Source organism: Carcharhinus amblyrhynchos, chromosome 17 (genome assembly GCF_965287045.1).
Source record: "Carcharhinus amblyrhynchos chromosome 17, sCarAmb.v2.hapA, whole genome shotgun sequence".
Lineage (NCBI taxonomy): Eukaryota > Metazoa > Chordata > Chondrichthyes > Carcharhiniformes > Carcharhinidae > Carcharhinus > Carcharhinus amblyrhynchos.
This window is the reverse complement of record NC_137340.1, coordinates 51,965,240-51,989,490: the sequence shown is the minus strand read 5'-3', so window position 1 is coordinate 51,989,490 and position 24,251 is coordinate 51,965,240. Positions and strand designations below refer to the sequence as shown.

Genomic DNA, 24,251 nt, shown 5'->3' with positions numbered 1-24,251 from the left:
TTCAATTTTATTTGCTTGTACAAAATACTGAAAACACTGCATGATTCATTTTCTTCATCGAAACAGCCCATGGATCCAAATTGACCTGCAGGCACTGGTGACTCGAGACTGCTCAGAATATTTTTTTTTAATTTTACTGTCTTACCAGTACTCCCTTTTCAATCTGGTGACCGTTGACTTGATTTTCTTTCAAACAACCACAGCTACACAGAAAAGCATCCCTTATTTTCAAATATGACAGATACTGCTGGGAATCTCTCTCTTTGATCAGGAAAAAAAATCCTCTAAACCACACAGCGCTTTTTCCTCACTTGGTCTTTCTGCACTGGCATTTCAATCTTTCATTCTGTTGTTACTTCTCCCTGGCCTTCTCATGTTCAAAGTGTGAAGATCCACAATTGCCTCTTCTTCTTCTTAGGATCTTTTTTCTTGATGTTCTCAACGAAACAATTTTATCTTTGTAATGTCCTAACTGTGGGCTTTACACAAAAAGAAAGTGTGATTTTGACACGTAAATTCAAACTAACAACAGGCCTATTTAAAGAAACGTTCTCTATCAAGAGTACAGACCAAGTAAAACAGTAGCATGTGCAACACCCAAATGACCATCAAATCATGTGATCAGCTCTTAAAGTAATCATGTAACCACTTAATTAAAAACAGAACTGTAAGGGTGAGTCTCTCTCATCCTAAAGACAGAACTATGGCGCAGCACTCCCTCAGTACTGCCCAGGAGTATCAGCCTAGATTAGACATGCAAGCCTCTAGAGTGGAGCACGAACCTCTCAACCTTCTGACTCAGGTGAAGCTGCAACCTAGAGCTAGAACTGGAACCTGGCTTTGCCATTTGTAAGATTGTTCAAAGCATGATGTTTTTCCATAATATGCTTTTTCACAGGACAGAATGCCTAGTCCTAGTTGCCTTTGGATGAGGAATTAAATCCTAACTATGCTAAATGGTCTAGATCTGATTTTGAGAGAGGGAGACACAGAATACAAGTGATATGAGACATTGTAGAAAAATACAAACAGGACATTAATTCCAACAAATATAAGTAACAAACTGCAGATCAACAAAGTCCTTGATTAGATTTCCAGCCAGTGATAAGCTAGATGATCTGCTACTGGAACCCAAAATAGGAAGAAAAGATTTTGAACAGATCAAATATTCAAGATAACAGTCAGGGAGAAAATAAAAGTAAAAATGGGAGAAAGCCTGGGAGAAGAAATGTTAGTTCAAGGTGTGAGTAAAAATTACATGAGGTTTGGAGTCTACTCCATTTATTCATTTCGGTAAATACCTGACCAAGGACAGTGAATAAAATACTTGAAAAACTAAGAGGGAAGGTAGTTGGGAAAAGTGCACAACTCTGAGAAAACCTCCTCCAATTGAATCAAGGAGGAGCATGCTTCATATTTAAGAGCAGCTGTTCTGTTTTGTACAATAATGTTAAACACAATTGGAAGTCATAATTTATCAGAAAAGTAAACAGTTTCGTTCCCTGCTCTGATAGAAAGTGTCGAGTGGGATGCTTCACATTGCTGGTTTGTGTTTGGGTGTGAGATAACACTTACTTTGCATAGCTGCCTGGATGGCTAATCCCAGCAGACAGGGGATCACCATTTGGTGAAAGTACTGGCTGCTCTCTTCAACATCCCGACAGTGGTCTGCCACCAGCTGAAGGCTCTGACAGGTCAGGATGGCCATGTCGCTTTCAATGCCTGAACTCCCTGAAAGACAAAACGTCACTGCTATTAGGTGCTCTGATAGTGGAGCTCCAACCTAAGTGCCACTGGGTCATGGTTTGTAAGGTATAACTATGTAGGGTACAGTATACCCTCCTCCCCCTCCCCAAAGTCCATTGATTTGTTATTTAGTTAGGTACTTCTGCACTACAGGAGCAGGAAAGAAAAAAAGTTGCATTTAGAAGGTGCCATTTATGACCACAGCCTGTCCTAAAGTGTTTTACAGCCAATGGGGTACTTTTGAAATGTAGTCATTATGGTAATATAGAAAACAGGGCAATCAATACAAAGTCATATAGTAATCTGCTTTCACTTTGATTGAGGGATACCAGGGAGAATTCCCCTGCTCTCCCTCAAAATAATGCAATGCAGTTTTTTTTGCATCCACCCGAAGAAACAAATTGGGCCTTTGTTTAATGTCTCAATTGGTTGACAGCGTGGCACTCCTTTAGTACGGTACTGGACTATCAGCCTCGATTGTGCTCAAGTCCAGAAATGGGGCTAAAACCCACAACTTTCTGACTGAAGTAAGAGTGGTACGCACCGAATCACAACTGACACTTTAAGGGAAGATGAAGGAGAAAACAAAACAACCAAATTGTGCATCATCATAGCTTGTTCACTCTTAGGCCCCTCTAGCCACACACACTGTTGCAGTTTGACAAGTATTAATCTTAATTTTGAGATAGTTATTAATACCAGGCCACTGACCTCCACCTCTAATTTACTTATTGGTCTCTCTCCAACCCTGTTCATTAGCAGTCCCCAAAGTATCGCTGCCTTTTCCTCTGTTAGAAACATAGAACATTACAGCACAGTACAGGCCCTTCAGCCCTCAATGTTGTGCTCAGCTATGTCCAATCCCAAGGTCAAGCTATCCCCTCCCTATAATCCTGGAGTGCTATCCAACAAACGCTTGAAAGTTCCTAAAGTGTCCAACTCCACTATCACAGCAGGCAGTCTATTCCACACCCCAACCGCTCTCTGAGTGAAGAATCTACCTTGGACATCCCTCCTATATCTCCCACCATGAACCTTACAGTTGTGCCCTCTAATAACAGCTACATCCATCCAAAGAAATAGTCTCTGCATATCAACTCTATTGATCCCTCTCATCATCTTATAAACCTCTATTAAGTTGTCTCTCATCCTCCTCCGCTCCAAAGAGGAAAGCGCCAGCTCCCTCAACCTTTCCTCATGAGACCTACCTTCCAAACCAGGCAGCATCCTGGTAAATCTCCTCTGCACTCTCTCCAATTCTTCCACATCCTTCTCATAGTAGGTGACCAGAACTGCATACAATATTCCACATGTGGTCTCACCAATGTTGCAGCATAACCCCATGGCTCTTAAACTCAAACCCCCTGTTAATAAGCCTTCTTCACGGCTCTATCCACTTGAGTGGCAACCTTCAGAGATCTGTGGATATGAACCCCAAGATCTCTCTGTTCCTCTACATTCCTTAGAACCCTGCTGTTGACCTGTAATCTGCAGTCAAGTTTGTCCCACCAAAATGATTCACCTCACACTTATCAGGGTTAAACTCCATCTGCCACTTTTCGGCCAAACTCTGCATCCTATCAATGCCTCTTTGCAGCCTGCAACGGTCCTCCACCTCATCCACTACTCCACCAATCTTGGTGTCTTCAGCAAATTTACTAACCCAACCTTCAGCACCCTCTTCCAAGTCATTGATAAAAATCACAAATAGCAGAGGCCCCAGCACTGACCCGTGGTACACCGCTGGTAACTGGCTTCCAGTATGAAAATTTTCCCTCCACCACCCTCTGTCTTCTATGATACAGCCAGTCACTTATCCAATTGGCCAAATTTCCTTCTATCCTACACCTCCTTATCTTCTTTATGGGCCTACCATGGGGAATCTTGTCAAATGCCTTACTAAAATCCACGTATATGACATCAACTGCTCTACCTTCATCCACACGCTTAGTTACCTCCTCAAAGAGTTCAATCAAATTTGTGAGGCAGGACTTACCCCTCACGAAACGGTGTTGACTATCCCGGATTAAATTGAATCTTTCCAAATGGTCATAAATCCTATCTCTCAGGACCCTTTCCATTAACTTACCGACCACCGAAGTAAGGCTAACTGGCGTATAATTACCAGGGTCATTACTATTTCCTTTTTTCAAAAGAACTACAACATATGCCACTCTCAAGTCCTCTGGCACTATCCCCGTGGACAGTGAGGACCCAAAGGTCAAAGCTAAAGGCTCTGCAATCTCATCCCTTGCCTCCCAAAATATCCTAAGGTGTATCCCACCTGGCCCAGGGGACTTATCCACCTTCAGGTTTTTCAAAATTGCGAATACATCTTCCCTCAGAACATCTACCTCCTCCATCCTATCAGCCTGTATCATGCACTCCTCCTCAAAAACATGTCCCCTCTCCTTAGTGAACACTGAAGAAAAGTATTCATTCAACGCCTCACCTATCTCTTCTGACTCCATGCACAAGTTCCCACTACTATCCTTGACTGGCCCTAACCTCACCCTGGTTATTGTTTTATTTCTCACATAAGAGAAATAAATGGGGTTCTCTTTTATCTGGCCTGCCAAGGACTTCTCATGCCCCCTCCTGGCTCTCCTAAGCCCTTTCTTTAACCCATTCCTAGCTATCTTGTAACACTCAAGCGACCCAACTGAACCTCGTTTTTGCATCCTTACATACGCTTCCTTTTTCCTCTTGACAAGACATTCAACCTCCTTTCTGAACCATGGTTCCCTCATTCCGCCATTTCCTCCCTGCCTGCCAGGCGCATACCTATCAAGAACACGCAGTATTTGTTCCTTGAAAAAGCTCCATTCTTCGTTTGTGCCCATACCTGACAGTTTCTGCTCCCATCTTATGCTCCCTAATTCTTGCCTAATCGCATCATAATTACCCCTGCCCCAATTATAAAGCTTACTTCAACCAGACATCAATTTCAGTTGGACAGAGCGTTTCATAAATCTAATTGCAGCTGAACAGATGCTACTGGCTTTGAGGAGCTCCATTAATATCCTCCCCTGAGCTTAAGTTTGGCAAAAAACATCTCAGACTTCAGCATGCTCCCTTCCCACCAACCCTTTGGTGAGAAGCATATTACTTTTGTGGGATTCACCTTTCTGTAAATTGGTCAGATGCTGCAGAAGGACGGGGACTGTTCTCTTCACTATAGTGGGATGCGTAGAGATGGCAGCCAGAGCTTGAATACTGCGTTGATGCAGACTGTTCCCAGGCTGTGCAAGATGTTCATTGCCATCCTTCACTTCCATCGGCTCTGGAAATATCAATGCATTCATAACTAAAATATAGTCCTTTGGTAGAATAGAATTTGAACATTGCACTAAAAAGATATTTTGTTGAACCTTTTCATCTTGCATTCATCAGGACAACTCTAAGAATACCAGTGTTAGGGGAAACAACAACTATATGAGAAGTGAATGCTGATTGGTTGGCAAGTGAACTCCGATTGGTAGAATACACCAGTCATGGAGAATACACCAGTTAATGATGACTGACAGTTAACTGCAAAGCATTGTTTGAAAATTTAAACCAGCCAGCTTGACTGTGATTGGTTAATGCATTGTCCTGAGGAATGATCCACCGAATAGCCGAAATATTGGTGCAAAAACAGGTGCAATATTTTGTTTGCAAAGATCAAAGGTGAATTGTTTTGAACATTTTCAAACACGTTTTCCAGATACACAGCACATTTGTGAAAAGCATTCAGGATTTGTTTATCGATAGCAACTCTGTGCCCATATGCTCATTTGACATTGCTAACATAGTCACCACTGTTCCACTTAAAGCCATGGATATTTTTGCTGCAGGACTGTATCATAATGATCTACACCCAGCACTGTTGTGTGTAGATCATTATTCTCTGAGCCTATGAATTCACCACAGTTGCTCAGCGCACAGTTAGTTCAGCTTGAAGGATATCATGTATGCCCAAATAGATGGTGTTGCCATAGGATCCCCTCTAGGTCAAATATCTTTTTTGGGATCCATGAGAAACGTGTCATCAATGGAATGATACCGAACCTCCTATTCTTTGTATAGTTCTAATATGTGGATGATACATTTGCTAAATTAAATCTGCAGCAGCATACAACCATTTTCTTGCATGTTTTAATGGGGTGCATCCTGCACTGAATTTCCTGAGGCTTCTCTACCATGGTCGACTGTAAGTCTATCTTCACTGGTCAACCCACACATTGAGATTCTTACAGTTCCATGCAAGACAAGATTGGCCTTATCAGCAACCTTGTCAATAGGGCCACGACATTAACACACCATCTATGCTTGATGCTGATATAGGATACTTCAAGGACATCCTGCGGGATAAAGGCTACCCTGATCAGATCATTTCACTCTGTATATCACACAAACCCATTAATGGACATTGGCAACACACTGGCACAGCAGTTAGCACTGCAAACTCAGTACCAGGGACCTGGGTACAATTCTGGACTTGAGTGGCCTTAGAGTTTGCACATTCTCTTTTGTCTGCGTGGGTTTCCTCCGGGTGCTTCAGTTTCCTCCCACAGTCCAAAGATGTATGGGTTAGGTGAATTGGCCATGCTAAATTATCCTTACCATGCAGTAGCAACACGAGTGGTATCTGTCAGAACAAAATGCTTCTATCAAGTCAAAATGACTTTCTGCCTATCACAAATGAATAACGTGGTGTATGAATTTCAGTGCCAGAGATGTTGGGTATATGTAGGCCGTCAGTCCCAAAGACGGGCAGATTGCACCATGCCCCTTTTTCTGTTCGCAAGAGGCAAGATATTGACCGTACTCAACCAAGCCATGATTGCAAAACTCAAAACAGTGTCCAACAGTAGATCTGATTCTGTGATTTGACAACACTTGCGAAATGATCCTGTGCGTTAAAACTTAAGCTGACAACCAATTTAGGATTGGTTAAGATTGGCACATCTGTGTGTACTGAAAGCTACATACATTAATACACAGGGCGCTGTTCTTTGCAAACAGAAAGAACATTTATGCACATTGCACTTGTTTTAGCTACACAAAATAAGCGACTGCTTTACTGAAAAGGTGGTGCATGATGTTTACACTCGGAAACAATGACTGCAGCTGTATGCTAATAGTTGGCGATCTATAAGCCTCTTAAGTATTAGAAAAGTGCTGAGAATGTCAAGTTGTAAACAGTTATGCTCTGAACTGTCCATTTAGTGTCAAGGTAAAACAGAGCTGGAGTTTCAAGGATATGGCACGGAGATGGCAATGTGAATCACACGTTTCTAAGATTTCTTTGAAAACTCTCAAACACAGGCAGTCTGCTAGTGTCGAAGAGAGAGACAAGAGCCCGAGGCCAAAGTTTTGTGCTTTACCTCACATGAATGAAGGCGGGAGCTCATACTCAGATAGGAAAGACCAGATTCACAAGGAATTAAAATAAGGCTGGAAGATCTGCCCAACTTTAGCTCGAGGGAGAGGTCTCGAGGAAAACTCACATCATGAAATACAGTTTTGGAGTTAAAAGTTTCAAGGATGGGAAAACATCAGGAGTAAACCTCAGGAGCTAACAATCATTTTGGATTGCCTCTGAGAGATTTGAACATCTACTTAAAGGACAGCAGTGCATACCTAATGGTGGGTTTTCTCAGTTGTGTTAAAAATAATGTTCCATAGTTTAAAGCACAAGTTGCTTCCAAAAATAGTGTTTCACCAATAATGGTTTTAGTTTGTTTCTTACAGTAAACATCTTGAAATATGACATCTTTCATGCCATCTATTCAGACATCAACTGAAAGTTTGAATTTACTTTTAAAAAGTTATCGGTCTCTATGGAGATTGTAGCAGCTACATCTAACTTGCATGGTGGGAGAGCATGAGGGATCTTTGCTTTTATCTAATCAAGGATTGATGAGGCAGTGATGATGATGCTTCACTTGGTCTCCAACCTATATTTGACCTAAGGTTGCTTGAACAGGATGAAGATTACCCCATAAGAGATTGCAAGACAAGTTTTTTTTTAAACAGAGGGTGGCAAATGTCTGGAACGCGCTGCCTGGGGAGGTGATGGGAGCAGGTACGATAGCGGCATTTAAGGTATATCTGGATGAATACACGAGTAGGATTTGAATAGAAGGATATGGACTCCATAAGTGTATAGTTTTTAGTTTTATTTTGGGCAGACATCATGATTGGCACAGGCTTGGAGGGCTGAAGGGCCTATTCCCGTGATGTACTGTTCTTTTTCTTGATTTGCTGCTGCAAATACACCTATGCCTGCAGCATACGATCTCTCCCTGTGCCTCTAATTAACAAAACAGCCAACACAAGGTATTCACTGATTTATTCAGCCACCATTTTGTTTGCAGGAGCTCTGGGCACAGCTGATCTACTGTCAGTAATCATTGTAGGCGACAAGGCTGAGACGATCGCATATTGCAGGGAACCTGATGTCACCCAACAGCTTGCCATCAAGAAAATATCATGTTAAAGTTGTCAGCAAAGCAAAGGTCAATAATGTAAAAATATTCTGGGGTTCTCACTGATGTGCTTTTGGAGCAAATTTTGTTTTGCAAACAAAATGAATTGGTGAAGAGAAGCTGGGATTGTTCTCCTTGGAGCAAAAAAGTTTGAGAGGAGATTTAAGAGAGGTGCTCAAAATTCTAAGAGGTCTTGATGAGTAAGGTAAATATAATAAAGCCTTTTCCAGATATGACAGGGTCAGGAATCAGAAGATACAGATTTAAGATAATTAGTAAACAAAACCAGGAAGGCAATAAGATTTTCTTCTTACATGGCGAGTTGTTGTGATCTGGAATGTGCTGCCTGAAAGGCTGGTGGAAACAGATTTCACAGTAACTTGTGAAAGAGAGTCGAATGCATATTTCAAAAATTAGACAATTGGAAGGGTATGGGGAAAGAACAATGTGAATGGGATTTATGGGATATCTCCCTCAAAGAGCTCTCAGGCATACAATATGCTAAATAGCGAATTTGTGTGGCATGATTCTGGTGATCAATAAGGGGCTAGGTGGGACTGATGCCCTTTTAGCATTCCAGGGCCTGTTATGTCCTTGTGTAACAATCTGTACTGAACAGTAGCACTTAACACATCTGTGAGACATACCCATATTTAATTCTTGCGTCAGTGCTGGGACCATCTTGGCGATGAAGGCGGAAGGATGGATTGCAGAAATGGTAGTAGAAGCTTCCAATGCTGCAGCACTGAGGAAAGAAAGATTTAAAAAAAGTCTATTTATATTTGGCATGTTTAATGTAATATAATGTCCTAAAGTGTTTCGCAAAAACATAATCAAACAAAATACTGAGACAAAAGAGGCACGATTAAATAGAACAGGGAGGTGAGGAATAATCACAGAGCTTGGAGACCCAGTAGCTGAAGGCACAGCTGCTAATAGTAGGATGAAGAAAAGGGGGTGCACAAGTGGCCAGAACTGGAGGAGTGCAGAGATATCAAGAGAGTTGCAAAACAGGCGAAGGTTACAGATGGGGAGTGAGATGATGCCATCAAGGGATTTGAATATGAGGAGATTGAAATTTGGTGTGGATGTCATGTTGACTGCATAGCCAGAGCAGGACAGCAGGCTGAGCTGTGGGATTGACACCATATTTCTTCAGGTTATTGAGTTCCTGATTCCAGTCTTATCATTCATTGGGGAGATGCAAAGGATATGCGCCTTATTATGTATTGAGATCTCTCACTCTTTGACAGGGTTGCTAAAATTCTCTTGTTGAAGGAGTCAACTCTTTGCTATGGCATCGTAGGGAAGGCGATGGCCTAGTGGTATTATCACCAGACTATTAGTCCAGAAACTCAGCTAATGCTCTGGGGACCTGGATTTGAATCTCCCCACGTCAGATTGTGGAATTTGAATTCAATTAAAAAAAACCTGGAATTAAGGATCTACTGATGAACTATGAAACCATTGTTAATTGTCAGAAAAAACCCACCTGGTTCACTAATGTCCTTTAGGGAAGAAATCTGCCATCCTTATCTGGTCGGGTCTACATGTGGCTCCAGAGCCACATCAATGAGGTTGACTCTCAACTAACTGCCCTCAGGCAACTAGGGATGGGCAATAAATGCTGGCCAACCAGCAACACCCATGTCATATGGGTAAATAATAAAAAACTGCTGCAGCAATTATTTTACTCTCTGCCTGCTATTACACTCTGGGGAAAGTAGGGGATATGGAGGCTGTCATACAATGAACGGTTTAGCCCGGCTCAATCAAGCTTAGATAATAATGGCACCAATGTTCCACGGAGTCCACAGAATGGAGGTCAGAAATGCAACCTTACTGGGAATTCCTACTACCTCAAGCTCCAAGGTGCTGAGGCAAGCAGTAGAACCCCTGAAGCTCAATTGGCTGACCTCAGCCATGAAATAAAACCATCGACATTCCTGGCTTGTTTGGCATTAAGCTACACGCAGTATTTTACCAAGTAAGCCTGCAGCTCTCCATCATCCACTTGGTATCCTCCAAATCTCAGACATTAATTTTGGACTATTTGCCACGTATCACAAGAGTGGTATACAGTTCCTAAAATATTCCAGATACTTCCTTCCATCTATAACCAGATTCTTAAGACATCACCTGAAAACGATTCAGCGTTTCCTATGGGTATCTAAAACAGTGACAATTAAAAATCCTCACCAAACCTGAGGGTCAGCCTCCCGCAGAATCAGTCTATTCAAGTGATCAACAGTCAATTCAATGTCTGATGGGGACAGCAAATCTGGGACAAAAGAGAAATCCATGAAGACAAACGCAGAGTCAAGTACAAGACACTAAGCAGAGATGCTCTACATCACTCAGCCATCCTGCCAGCAAATGCAGAAAAATATTACATCTATGCACATATGAGGATCTTAAAAGGCAAGATAACCTTGCTGTGACCCTAGGACTGCCAAAGTGCTTGCCCCCACCGTCTGTAGTTGGACACTGGAGTCAGTCAGTGCAGAGAATACCAGGATACAAAGCTGATCTTTAAAGGCACACAGGGGGTTCTTGTCTGTGAGGGGAGAGGGAGAAACAGAATTAATAATCAGAGATTAATGTACTCATTCCCATTCAAGACTTGCCTCTACCCTATTTCATTATTCTATAACAGTAGCTTGCATTTATATAACTCATTCAATGTACTAAAACCTCCCAAGACACTTCATAGGAGCATTATAAACCTTTCGCACAGTCAAAGGAGGAGATATTAGGATAGGTGACCAAATCCTTGGCCAAAGAGGTAGGTTATAATCAGAAGTTCATGGAGTGGGATAGAGACTTATGGAGGGAATTCCAGAGAAGTGTCCCCAAGCAGATCGAGCTCCAGGTTCATGTCCCACTTCAGAACTTGATGGCCATGGCAGGTGCATGCATTATGTGACCAAACAGGTTGATCACCAGCCTGCAAATTCTTCCAATATGCTTGATGGCTGACAGGCCATGCAAAATTCTCCCTCAGTGTACCCAAACAGGCACCGGTGTGTGGCAACTAGGGGATTTTCACAGTGACTTCATTGCAGTGCTAGTGTAAGCCTACTTATGACACTAATCAATAAAAAAAGTGAGCAAAAGAATTTCCTCGTCAGCCACACTGCAAAAGGCAAACCACTGCAGTACTTACGAACTTAATCAGGGATCAACCTATGGTGGTGTGATTTCAAAAGGCTTGTAGGGTTCAAGTACGTGGAGGCTGCAGAGGGATCTGACCACAAGAACGAGGAAAATACTGACAATAAACAGCCAACAACAGGATCAAATCAAAATACCACTTCTGTTTGTCCAATGAATAATTACTTTTCACACTTTACACATTTTATACAAAGTGAATAATCGAGTTGGAAGGAGAATTCTTTTTCCTAAAGAGAATATCAGCGTATCTCCTACAATAACTAAACAGATGAACCTCTTAGTGACAATTCAATTTCAGTCTTGATACTGCTGATTCAGGAACTTCAGCATAAGGAACAGATTATTAGTGATAATCATTCACAAAGTACATGGTGTTTATGGTGTAAAGTGCGTCTACCAAGATTACAGTATTATCAGTACACTATGAACTCTCACAACAGGAAAAACAAACATTTGAACTCCTAAAGTTACAGGAGAAGCATCACTTGCAGTGTTTAGTTTCAGAGTCCGTCACTGGGTGTCTTCAGCCTCCAGTGGAGTTACATTCAGTGTATTTGGGCAGGGGTGATGGGCATTCATCAAACAAACATTATAAGTAAAACCAGGTGTGCAGCTCACACTCCTTCATTATAGTCCAACATTGTACGCACTCTACTCATTTGATGCCTTCTTCCCATTTCCTTGAACCAAAGAGCAAAACCTCATCTCTTCACTCTATTTCTCAGCGATGCTGCGGGTAGTCCGCCCTGTTGGGTAGCATGGTGACACAGTGGTTAGCACTTTACAGCACCAGGGATCCAGGTTCAATTCCAGTCTGTGCAGAGTCTGCATGTTCTCCCCATGTCTGTGTGGGTTCCCTCCGTGTGCTCTGGTTTCCTCCCTCATTCCAAAGATTCACCAACATTAAGGACATTTAACTGATCACTGGATAAACATATGGGTGATACTGTAATAGGGCAGATTAGATGGGCTTTAGATTGGTTTCACATCGAGGGCCGAAGGGCCTGTAATGCACTGTAATGCTCTATGTCCTAAAGGTGTGCAGGATTGATTGATTAGCCACGCTTAATTCACCCTAGTTTCAGGGGGATTAGCAGGATAAACATGTGGAGCTACAGGAATACGGCCTGGGTGGGATTGTGGCCAGTACAGACTTGATGGGCCGAATGGCCTCCTTCTGTACTATAGGGATTCTATTCTGTGATTCTCACATCCAACAATGATGCAAAATAGTTTAAAAAACTTCTCAAGAGAGTTTTCATTAAAAATGACACCAAGCCAAGAAGAAGAAAGATTTTAAGCAACATCTTAAAGGAGAGGTGGAGTGTTTTGGGGAAGGAATCCAGAGTGCAAAGCTTTGGCAGCTGAAGAGATGGCCTTCAAATACAGAATGATTAAAATCTGGAGATGTGACAGAGGCTCCAAATCTCTCCATAACCTCCTTCCATACCACACAGTGGGATTGGCATACACACTCCCAACCCCCGGTTGATGAACATCTGATCTGAACAAAATCCAACCCACCTTCCTCATCTCGGTCCCATTTATGGATTAGCTGAACAAAAACTTTCAATATTCCCAGGATTGTCCATCGTTGGCTGCTCTGCAAAAAAGGATGTCCCACCATTAGTTCCATTTAAAAGCAATGTCTGTGCTTCCCCAGTGCCTCAACATAGTATGGAAATTGTTATCCTGCAAACAGCATGGGGATGCAAGTTGACCAGTTTTCCAGTGATGCTTCACAAACAGGTAGCATCACCTGGAACACCACTATTCCCCTGCTCTTCTTTGCCTAGTTCAACAGGATCTTTAACACTCACACAAACAGGACAACACTCCCAACATGCCAAATGCAGGCAATGGGATTAGATTAGAGCTTTAAAAAAAAGGGCGGCATGGACAAGTTGGGCCAAAGGGCCTTTTTCCATGCTGTAGACCTCTGTGACTCTATGCAGCTCCTTAGGGAGGGTTCTGAACTGAACACATGGATTTGATGGAATATACGCACCAGGAAAAGCCTGGGACTACATCACAGTGCTAGATATATCAGCAAATGTCATGCTGTGCATGTGTCCAGAGTTTTGACGGATTATTGGAGTGTGAAAGGCACAACAACAATGGATGTGGCCACCTTCAATTTAACACTATCTCCAGCAGGGCTTCACTAGATAGCGATTGTAAGTGGGGTCCTGGGGATGATTGTATGCATTGTAAGATTCTTCAAAGAGCAGTGGCCAGTTAATCTGAACCAGTGGTGCTGGTTCAAGGAAGAATGTTGGTCGGTCAGGACATGAGGAGGACTTCCTAATGGTCTACATGCCATGGGACCTTTAACATCCAGGCTCAGGCACTTTGTTCAAGATCATCTCTGAAAATGCAACATTAAGAACTGCACTGGAGTATTGGCCCTGATTCTGTGCTCATGGTCCAGAGAGAGGCCTCACCATGTGCAGCGTGACTGACCTGAAGTGGGTTTCCATGCTTCCTCTCCTTACCTGTTTATGTTTGTTGAATTGCTCCAGTAACAGAGGGAAGATGCAGCTGTTGATCTTGGAGCATGCTCTGTAGGAACCGCTAGCAGCTGCCTGGAGCAACTTTGCACTTGGCCATACAAGCTTCATGTCTGGCTCACACAGGTGATGCTTACAGTCTGAGGTGAAGAAGCAAGGAGAGAGATTTCAGAGATAGACCATTGTGGCAAAATGTAAATTCAAAGCAAAATGGGCCCAACCACAGTAAGCAAAGGCTCAGAAAGTCGGACAACGTTGGTGAAGAGTGAAACAGAGTTAATGTTCCACGTCAATATGAGTCTTCTTCAGAGCTGAAACATTACTCTGTTTCTCTCTCCAGAACCCTGCCAGACCTGCTCAATCTTTCCAGCAATTCCTGTTTTTATTTCAGATTTCCAGCATCTGCAGTATTTTACTTTTATTAACGAACAACTTGCCAGCCATTTGAACCCATATGCCTTGGACAGATAGTCATGGGTAGCACTCTGTGCCTCATGTTAGTCCAGCTCCACAGCCATTCTGCACACTGTCTAAAGTGATGCACCCAAGCAGAATTAAATCAAAAGCTCCAAAAATCGAGTATGGCCTCCAACATCAATCCTCAAATGGTGGAATACGAGGAGCAGGAGGAGATCAGTCTCTCGGGTCTGTTATCTGATTAGACATGACTGATCTGCACCTCAAGCCCATTTACCGGTCTTCATTCCACATTCTTTGATACCGTTACCTACCAAAAATAGATTGATCTTTATCTTAGAGCTCCAATAGCTCTCAGCTTCCGCAGATGTCGTGGGAAGAGATTCCTTCGTTTCCACTGCTCCATAAATGGTTATCTTCCTGAGTGGCCCAGCTCTAAATTTAAGATTGTGTGCCCTTGTTCTTGATTTCATTATCTTATTCAGGCATCAGCTCAATTTCTTAAAATCAAGGGAATATAAGCTAAGTACATGTAACCTGTCCAAACCATTTAAACCCTCCTAAGTGCTGTTGGAATTCTGGTGAATCTGCCCTGTACCATCTTAATGACAAATATGCCCTTGCTGAAATGTGGTGCCCAGAACTGCATACAATTCCCAGATGAGGTTGGTTCAAACCAAGCAAAAGGACAGTAGCCACTGGAAGCCATACTGAGTTGGAGGCCATTGCTCAAGAGACAGAACAATTTACTTCTAAGGAAAAATAAGTAAAAGGCAAAACAAAAAGTTAAACAATTGTGATGATAATAGTGTTATTGATATGGATTTTTTTGTATTTAAGGGGAACGTTTAAAAAAATCAGCTTTGAGCTACAGGCCATCGATATGTCTGAGGGGAATACAACTCAGATGCTAGGGGAGCAGAATAATTATTCATTTAGCCTTGCAAGTAGTTATGTTAAGTAGAGTTAATGGATGTTTGGCTACTTAAGTTCCCTGGGATTTCAAATTACACTGATTGACAGGATCATGTGATGATGTGGTTCATGTGCAGTCCTACTATCCCTGTAGTGCTGCGCATTTACCATGGCTAATCCACCTAACCTGCACATCTTTTAACTGTGGAAAAACTGGAGCACCCAGAAGAAACCTACACAGCATGGGGAGAGTGTGCAAACTCCACATAAGGGTGGAATCAAGTCAGGTCCCTGGTGCTGTGAGGCAGCCAGGCTAACTATTGTGCCACTGTGTCGAGTGAAAAGCTTGGCGCATTTAAAGAGGTCTTGTGAGGTTTCAGCTAGCTACGTCAACATACATACAAATGAAGGAGAGTAGGCTGTTCTGCCTCAAGTCTGCTTTGCCTTTTGGCAAGATCACGCTGAGCAGATGTGGCCTCTTCTTTGCTCTCTACCCGCTATACCTTCTATATATTAACACTGCATCTGACCTCAAGAACTGCTTGACACTGAAATCAGGTGATGAAAATGGAAACTCTTCTGCTCCCCAGAGCTAACATTTCTTTGGAATACAAAATGAATAGTACAGATGCATTTGAAATATTCAAACATCTCTACGTGCCTAAATATTAAACAGTTGACATTTCGATACTGATTCAGGTCAGCAAGATCGATTCCACTGGACAAAAAGTGAGATTTCATACATACCTTGCAGAACATTGTCGAGGAATGTATCCAGGCTATCCTCTGCATCTGAATCAATGACTGACTTGGACAGGCTAGTCGATAATCCTTGGAGAGCAGCAAGACCTTCAGTCTCAATCTTCTCACTTGCTGTCTGAAAGACCTAGAAAAATTTAAGAATTCGACACGTTCAGGATGGGTTTTACCAACCCCACTCCACCACAAATGAAACAAGGCACATAACCCACTAAAAAGTAATCTGATTTGATCACATTTGTGACCTTGAGGTCACGTTAGAAAACCCTTAGTTGTCTGAATCGACTATGCCCGGAGTGGTAGTGTCCAAAGCCTCTCATAGAGCAAAGAGGCTTGGGAATGTCACAACAATGGACGCTGGACCACAGATTAAATTACCCACCAAAAATGCACAATTCATCGTCAACTGGTTAATTCTGAAATAACACCCAGAAGAATTTACAGCACAGAAACAGGAGATTTGAGTGAGGGTAGAAAGTTGTGAAGGGTCTGGAAACAGTGGATAGGAAGTATTTCCCTTCGTGCAGTAATCAGTGACAAAGGGGCCATTGATTTAAAGTGATTGGTAGAAGAACAAGAGGCGAGGAAAGATTTCTTCACCCGGGGGTCTGGAAATCACTGTCTGAAAAGGTAGCAGAGGCCAAAATTTTCAACTAATTTAAAGGAGTCTGGATATGCACCTGGGTATCTTTATGGATCTGGATGTCCTTGTCCATAAGTCACTTAGAGCTAACATGCAGATGCAGCAAGCTATTAGGAAGATTAATGGAAGGTTAGCCTTTATCGCGAGAGGATTTGAGTAAAAGAGTATTCAGTGAGGTCTCCAATTGTATAGAACCTGGTGAGACAGCACCTGGAGTGCTGTGTACAGTTTTGGTCTACTTATTTCAGAAAGGATATTATTACCACAGAGGAATTGCAGTATTGCCTTATGGAGAGGGGTTGGGCAAACTGGGCCTGTATTCTCTAGAGTTCCAAAGAATGAGAGGTGATCTCGTTCAAACCTACACAATACTTATTAAAGGAATGGATAGCATAGATGCAAGTAAGATGTTTCTCTTGGTTGGGGAATGTAGACCCAGGGGCACAATTTCAAAATAAGGGCGATACCATTTAGGACCGCGATGAGAACTTTCTTTACACAAATTGTGAACTTTTTGGAATTCTCTACCACACAGGACACAATTGAGTATGTTTCAGATTGAAATTGACAGATTTCTGATTAAGAGAAATGTAAACGATTATGAGGATAATGGGTGTAAAAGGCATTGAGATGTCTGATCAGCCATGATTGTACTGATGGAGCAGGCTCGATGGGCTGAATGGCTGACTCCTGTTGCTATGTTCCTATCAAGTCCATTGCCTGCAGGGCTACAGACCAGGTACTGGAAAACAGGATTGGCTGGGGCATGTTTTTCAGCCGCACAGACAGAGCAGGCAGAGTAGCCTCCTGTCCTGTATTTTTTCCTTAGTATCTGAAAAGGAGGGATGCGGGGAGAGGGTGGGGAGTGATAGTACACAAATTTCTCCTTAGTAGAGTCAGCACTGAAATGATGGGCTAAATAGCCTCCTGCAGTGCTGTATGATTCAAATGATTCTAGAAGCAGGCTATTCAGTCCAACTGGTTCATGTCAGGGTTCCTACTCCACATGAACTTCCTACTACCCCATTCCCTTTTTTTCCTCACGTCTAGTTAGTTTCTCCTTCAGCACCTATGCTATTTGCCTCAACTACTTCTAGACATTTGGAGTTACATATTCCAACCACACCCTGTCTTCTCTCCCAAATTCCTTATTGAATTGCTTATAGTTTCAGCATCCCCTGTCAAGTGGAAATATCTTATCTACATCTAAGTTATCAAGTTCCATGATAATTTTGAAGAGCTCCGTGCAAGTACACACTGTACTGGAAGTGGCAATCTCAGGGATATTGTGTTTAATCCTCTGTAATAATTTCTGTCCACCAGTTTTGCAATTAACATCTGCAATGCTTATTGACATATAACATTTGCATGAATGGAGCAACATAATCAATATTGACTCATACCCCTTGCCAGCCAGGCCACTCCCAAGGATGCAGTGGGACTGCAGCAGGAACCTTTACTGCCACTGACACTGTTTGCAGTGCTTGACTAGGTGCCAGTGTCAGGTCAGATGTAACGCCTGGCAAACATCTTCATCTTAGACTTACCTGGGTGTGCACTGTGCAATTCAGCTAGGAGCAGCTCTGTTCCTGGTACAGGGATGTCGACACTGGTTCCCCAAAGTATGATGGAACCCTTGCAACTTAATTCATCTTTCCATTTATAACATCTCTTCAATAACTGGCTCTCTGGTCCCAGCTATTAGTATCCTGTGCCACACTTCAGACAATGGTGGATCCCTGCTCGTCCAATACTTGATTTGCTGTGCCAAAGTTGGTAGCATGTCAAAGAAATTCAATACCATAAGAATTTCTTGTACGACACTTTCCAATAAAGGCAGGCGACCAAGCGCATCCATATTTGTGATGTGTATTCTAGGCTGGTGCTTGAATGTATATTTGTAGGTGGACAGAATTAATGTCCAACGCTGAATTCTTGCTGATGCAATAGCCTTCTCTGCTTTAAAAATACCCAAAAGTGGTTTGTGGCTCGTAACAATGGTAAAATGCCTCTCATACACGGACTGGTTCAACTTCTTTACCCCATGTACTATTGGCAAGCCTTCCTTTTCAATCTCTGGCCTCTGATAGGATTCTTAAGATTTATTCTATATGTCTTTCAGATCCACCATCCATCTTATGCACTGACACCATATTAAGAGGTGTCACAGGTTAACACAAAATCCTTAGATTAAAATGCACCAATAAACTCAATAAACATAGTTGCTTTACTCTGTTAAAAGCTTTTGGCATTTTCTTAAAATTTATTTCTGCCTCTGTTAATAGTTTCCTTTCGATGGGCTCATTATTTACCCCGAGACTAAATGGTCTCGCAGCATATCATTGAGAATGTTACTGAAGTTGCAATGCTTTAAGATCTGTTTTAACTTGGTTATATAAGTTGCAATAGTTTCCCCAGGCACTCTTTCTGTTGAAGTAAAACTTAAATTGCTGCAATATTACCGATGGCTTTGGATGGTAATGTATTTTCACCAATTTAACTATCTCAGTGAATGGCTTGGAGTCAGGCGCGCTATTCTCTAGGCTTGAAAATAGTGGCCCAAATGTTCAATATAGTGTCAAATCCCCCACAGAGGCATCAAAGGAGTCTGTCCATTTGAATAGGTGCACATCTGCAAACATTTTATTCAATTATTAGCATCACAAGTAGGCTTACACCAACATTGCAATGAAGTTACTCTAAAAATCTGTCACAATACCTGGCACCTGTTCATGTACAGGAAGAGCCCCTGGGGAAACTATTGCAACTCATATAACCAAGTTAAAATTTAGCATGGCCAAGGCACTGAACCAGCACCTCTTTCAGGCCGTGGGAGGAAACCAGAGCACCCAGTAGAAACATCAGACTCCGCACAGACAGTGATCAAAGCTGCAAATTGATCCCTGGCGCTGTGAGGCAGCAGTGCTAACCACTGAGCCACAGTGCTGTCTTTTCTGTTTCACAGTCTTCTGTTTCTCAACTTGAACTGAATGTCAACATGACTTAACACTGATGATCATGGGACAGTTTTTTTCTCTTTCATCCCCTCACTAATGTAATGTTCATCAGTTAGATAAATAATAACTGCAACATTTGTGGACATATAACTATAACACAGAGGCTTGCAGCCTCATGGCCGTTGGTCAGCTTCTAAAACAGAAACCTGAGCTCACCAGGATCATCTCCCACTCCATTCCCCAATTGGTTCCCCGGCTAATCTGAGCCTTACTCTGCAGATGGATCCTTAAAGGTACAACCACCACATCTTCCATATTGTACCTTGAACCCTATGCCTTTAAGAAATAATAGCACAATCAACAGAGCCAAGGTTACCACTTCAGGAGGCAGCAAGTATATGGTGTACAGTCCACGTAGTTCTGTGCTTACCTCTCTGCGTATAGAATGCCAAAGAGCCGGTAGGAATTCCTTCAACTCTTTGTTCCTGTAATCTCTGCAGCACGCTGTCTGAAAGGGACAAAGAAAACAGCACGAGAGTTATTTTGTTTCATTGATTCTTGAGACGTCACAGGTACTACCACATTTACCGTGCGCATTGCCATTCATCATCAAGGGGGTGGTGAAGGTAGTTCCATAGTGCTGCTACTTTTGAATTGTGAGGAAAAGCTGACACATATCTGTCAAGCTGGTGAAAGAGACTTGGAAATGATGGAGTCCCATATACCTGCGAACCCTGTCCTTCATGCAGCACGGATTCGTTAAGGGGAAGTTGTGTCTGACAAATTTATTGGAATTTTATGAGGATGTGACTAGTGCGGTAGACAGAGGGGAAGCGGTGGATGTGGTGTTTCTCGATTTTCAGAAGGCGTTTGATAAGGTGCCGCACAAAAGGTTGCTTCAGAAGGTTAGGGGGCATGGAGTTGGGGGTAAGGTGTTAGCGTGGATAGAGGATTGGTTGTCTAATAGGAGGCAGAGAGTTAGTATCAATGGGTGCTATTCTGATTGGCGGTTGGTAACTAGTGGAGTGCTGCAGGGATCGGTGCTGGGGCCTCAGATATTTACCATTTATATAGATGATCTCGAGGAGGGGGCTGAGTGTAGGGTGTCGAAATTTGCTGATGACACAAAGATAAGTGGAAAAGCAAATTGTGCGGAGGGTGTGGAAAGTCTGCAGAGGGATCTAGATAGGCTGAGCGAGTGGGCGAGGACCTGGCAGATGGAGTATAATGTTAGCAAGTGTGAGGTTATCCACTTTGGTAGGAATAATAGTAGGAGGGATTACTATTTAAAGGGCGAAAAGCTGCAGCATGCTACGGTGCAGAGGGACCTGGGGGTCCTTGTGCATGAGTCGCAAAAAGCCAGTCTGCAGGTGCAGATGATCAGGAAGGCGAATGGGATGCTGGCCTTTATAGCGAGGGGGATAGAATATAAAAGCAGGGAGGTCTTGCTGCAACTGTACAGGGCACTAGTGAGGCCACAGCTGGAGTACTGTGTGCAGTTTTGGTCGCCCCACTTGTGCAAGGATATTTTGGCCTTGGAAGGAGTGCAGAGGAGGTTCACTAGGCTGATACTGGAGATGAGGGGGTTGGACTATGAAGAGAGACTGAATAGACTGCGTTTGTACTCGTTGGAGTTTAGAAGGATGAGGGGGAATCTTATAGAGACATATAAGATCATGAAGGGGATGGATAGGGTAGAGGTAGAGAGATTCTTCCCGCTCAGAAAGGACAGCAGGACTAGCGGGCACAGCCTCAAGATAAGGGGGGAGCAGTTTAGAACAGAGTTGAGGAGGAACTTCTTCACTCAAAGGGTGGTGAATCTCTGGAATTCTCTGCCCGTTGAAGTGGTGGAGGCTGCCTCGCTAAATATATTTAAGATGCAGGTAGATAGGTTTTTGATAGGCAAGGGGATTAAGGGTTATGGGGAGAAAGCGGGAAAGTGGAACTGAGCCACTTCAGATCAGCCATGATCTTATTGAATGGTGGGGCAGGCTCGAAGGGCTAGATGGCCTACTCCTGCTTCTATTTCTTATGTTCTTGGTACTCAAGGTAACAAGTTGTGAGGTGCTAAAGAAGCTTGGCAAAATGCTGCATTGTACCCTGGAGATAGTACACACTGCAGTCACAGTGCGCCAGTAGCGTGGATAACATAGCAATGGCAAGTACTATACAATGACTAGTGATGAAGTACCTATCTTCCATTCCATTTTTCATGGCACATTGCTCTTGGCAATGAGAAGGACTTGTTCCGCTCCCAGCTGTCCACCAAAGGTACACAGAGCTAGTAATTGGAAGATGCATGACAGTAGCCCATCAATCTACCACCGTTTCACAGTGTAGAGGAGTTTAGAATCCACCCAACAGATCCTCCCTGGAAGCATGGCTGCATACAGCAATACACCACCATTTCCAGCAGAGCCCCATCCTCATCTAATCATCGTTGCCACTTTTTAAATCTCTTTCATACGACGTGAGCATTGCTAGCAAGGTCACATGTTTAACATTCCTGATTACCCTCGAGAAGATGGTAGTGAGCCATCTTCTTGAACTGCTTTGGTCCATGTGGTGTCAGTAAACCCACAGTGATGGTAGAGAAGTCCAGGATTTTGACTCAGTGACAGTGAAGTAAGGGCGATATATTCTCAAATCAGGATAGTGAGTGACTTGCACAGGAACTTGCAAGCGATGACATTTCCATGTTTCTGTCGCCCATGTCCTTCTAGGTGGTAGAGGCTGAATTCAGAAGGTGCAATTGAAGGTGGCTTGTTGAGTTGCAAAATTGCAACTTGCAGATGATACGCACTGCCGCTTTTGTGTGCTGGTGGTGCAAAGAGTGACTGTTTTAAGGTGGTGGATGCAGTACTGATTAAGCAGGCAGCTTTGTCCTGATATCAAGCTCATTGAGTGTTATTGAAGCTGCATTCATCCAGGCAAATGAAGTGTGCTCCATCACAATCCTGATCTGTGCCTTGTAAACAGGCTTTGGGAAATCAGAAAATGAGTGACTTGCTGCAGAATTTACAGCCTCTGGCCTGCTAGTCCAACACCAGCATCTCCACACCATGACTGCTTTTATAGCCACAGTATTTACATGGCTCATACAGTTAAGTTCTTAGTCAATAGTAATCCCCAGAATGTTGATGTTTGGGGATTCAAGGATGGTAATATAATTGAATTTGTAGAGAAATGGTCACTGCCTAGCACTAGTGAAGCATGAACGAAACTTGCCACAGATCAGCCCAAGCCTGAACCTTGACCAAGTCTCACTGCATAGACCATTTCAGGATCTCAGCAGTATTTAATAGTACTGAACACTACACTGACATCCTTGTTTTGGACCTTATGAGGCATGGAACATAAGTGATGAAGGAGCTGAAGGTGGTTGGGCTTGGGACATGAGTAGGAGTAATTGAGTAGGAAAGGGTTCAAAAGTTGAAATGAGAACACATAATCAGGTTGTAATATCGGAAACTGCGTTGTGGGTTTTGCAAAAAAAAAGTGGTTTGCACTGCTAAATTCAAACTAACACCAACAGGTTTTATTGAAAGAGGTATTTCTCTGCACTGCACAGAGTAAAGTTAAAAGTTTATTTGTGTCACAAGTAAGCTTCCATTAACCTTGCAATTAAGTTACTGTGAAAATCAACCGAAAATAAAACAGCAGCCTCTGCAAACACTCTAATGATATCACCATCAAATCATGTGATCAGTCCTTACAGCAACCTCCAAGGCTTTTGATTATATAATATCCCTCTCCCTTTACTTCTGTGGTCATGGCAATAAATTATTACAATGTTATACATAGAATCAAAAAAAACTCTTGACACAGTACGATGCAATATTAATCATTATACATAGTCTATACATAGTCAATAGGAAAGTCCTCCGAATAGGAGGACATCTATTCCTCCTTGGTTGTATACAACATTTGAGAATTTGGCTGTCCGTGATCCTGGGAATATGCTTTAGAACGCCAGCGGATTCATATTCTCTTAGAACAAAGCCAGCATCGTTCTCACTTGGTATATCAATGAAGGCACAATCACGAGGCAATTCAGATTCAATTAAGTCTTCCATACAAGTATTCGCAATACTCAGGGTTAAAGAAGTTGGTACTTTTGAAGAGCATTCTGAGATGACAACTGGTCAGCACGACATCACCAAACTAGCTCAGCTTCAGTTTGAACCAAGAAAGAAATTGGACCTGTTTTTGCTAAAATCTCCTTGTTGAAATGAGCAATGTTCTGTCCTCACTTCTCATCTACCAACTTGAGATTCTTGTTGATACTCTATTACCTCTGAAGTTTCTGAAGGTAATAACAAATCGAATGTCATTCTCAAACTTCCTCTAAGTGTAAATAATGCAAATGAACTGTCTCATGAGTACTGTCTTTACAAAATGCTAAACAGCTATTAACACTGTCTAATGACAAACCTTGCTCTTTTGAAGCTTTTTAAAGAATGTTTCAAGGATTATACAAATCTTTCAGTGAATCCACTGGTTGATCAATGATAATGTACAAATTTTATATCCTGAAAACCGTTCACTTTGAGATAATCCTCAATAATCCTTTGTGAAGCGTGAACCATTATCGCTAAAAATCCTTCAGTTTGCCAAATTCCTCCAAAAATTGTCAAATATTTCAATGGTTTGTGCA

General features: G+C 42.5%; 1 protein-coding gene across 1 annotated transcript in view; it reads right to left on the bottom strand.

Annotated features, from left to right (window-relative positions):
• Positions 1-24,251, bottom strand: part of mms19 (MMS19 homolog, cytosolic iron-sulfur assembly component) — an 81,032-nt gene that overhangs the window by 38,587 nt on the left and 18,194 nt on the right. The window contains exons 7-15 of the mRNA XM_080205943.1: positions 20,025-20,102; positions 15,983-16,121; positions 13,889-14,043; positions 12,918-12,996; positions 10,651-10,776; positions 10,419-10,500; positions 8,867-8,964; positions 4,871-5,029; positions 1,576-1,731 (exon numbers count right to left, since the gene is read on the bottom strand). Coding sequence (XP_080062069.1) covers positions 1,576-1,731; positions 4,871-5,029; positions 8,867-8,964; positions 10,419-10,500; positions 10,651-10,776; positions 12,918-12,996; positions 13,889-14,043; positions 15,983-16,121; positions 20,025-20,102 — 1,072 coding nt within the window. The remainder of the gene's footprint in view (positions 1-1,575; positions 1,732-4,870; positions 5,030-8,866; positions 8,965-10,418; positions 10,501-10,650; positions 10,777-12,917; positions 12,997-13,888; positions 14,044-15,982; positions 16,122-20,024; positions 20,103-24,251) is intronic.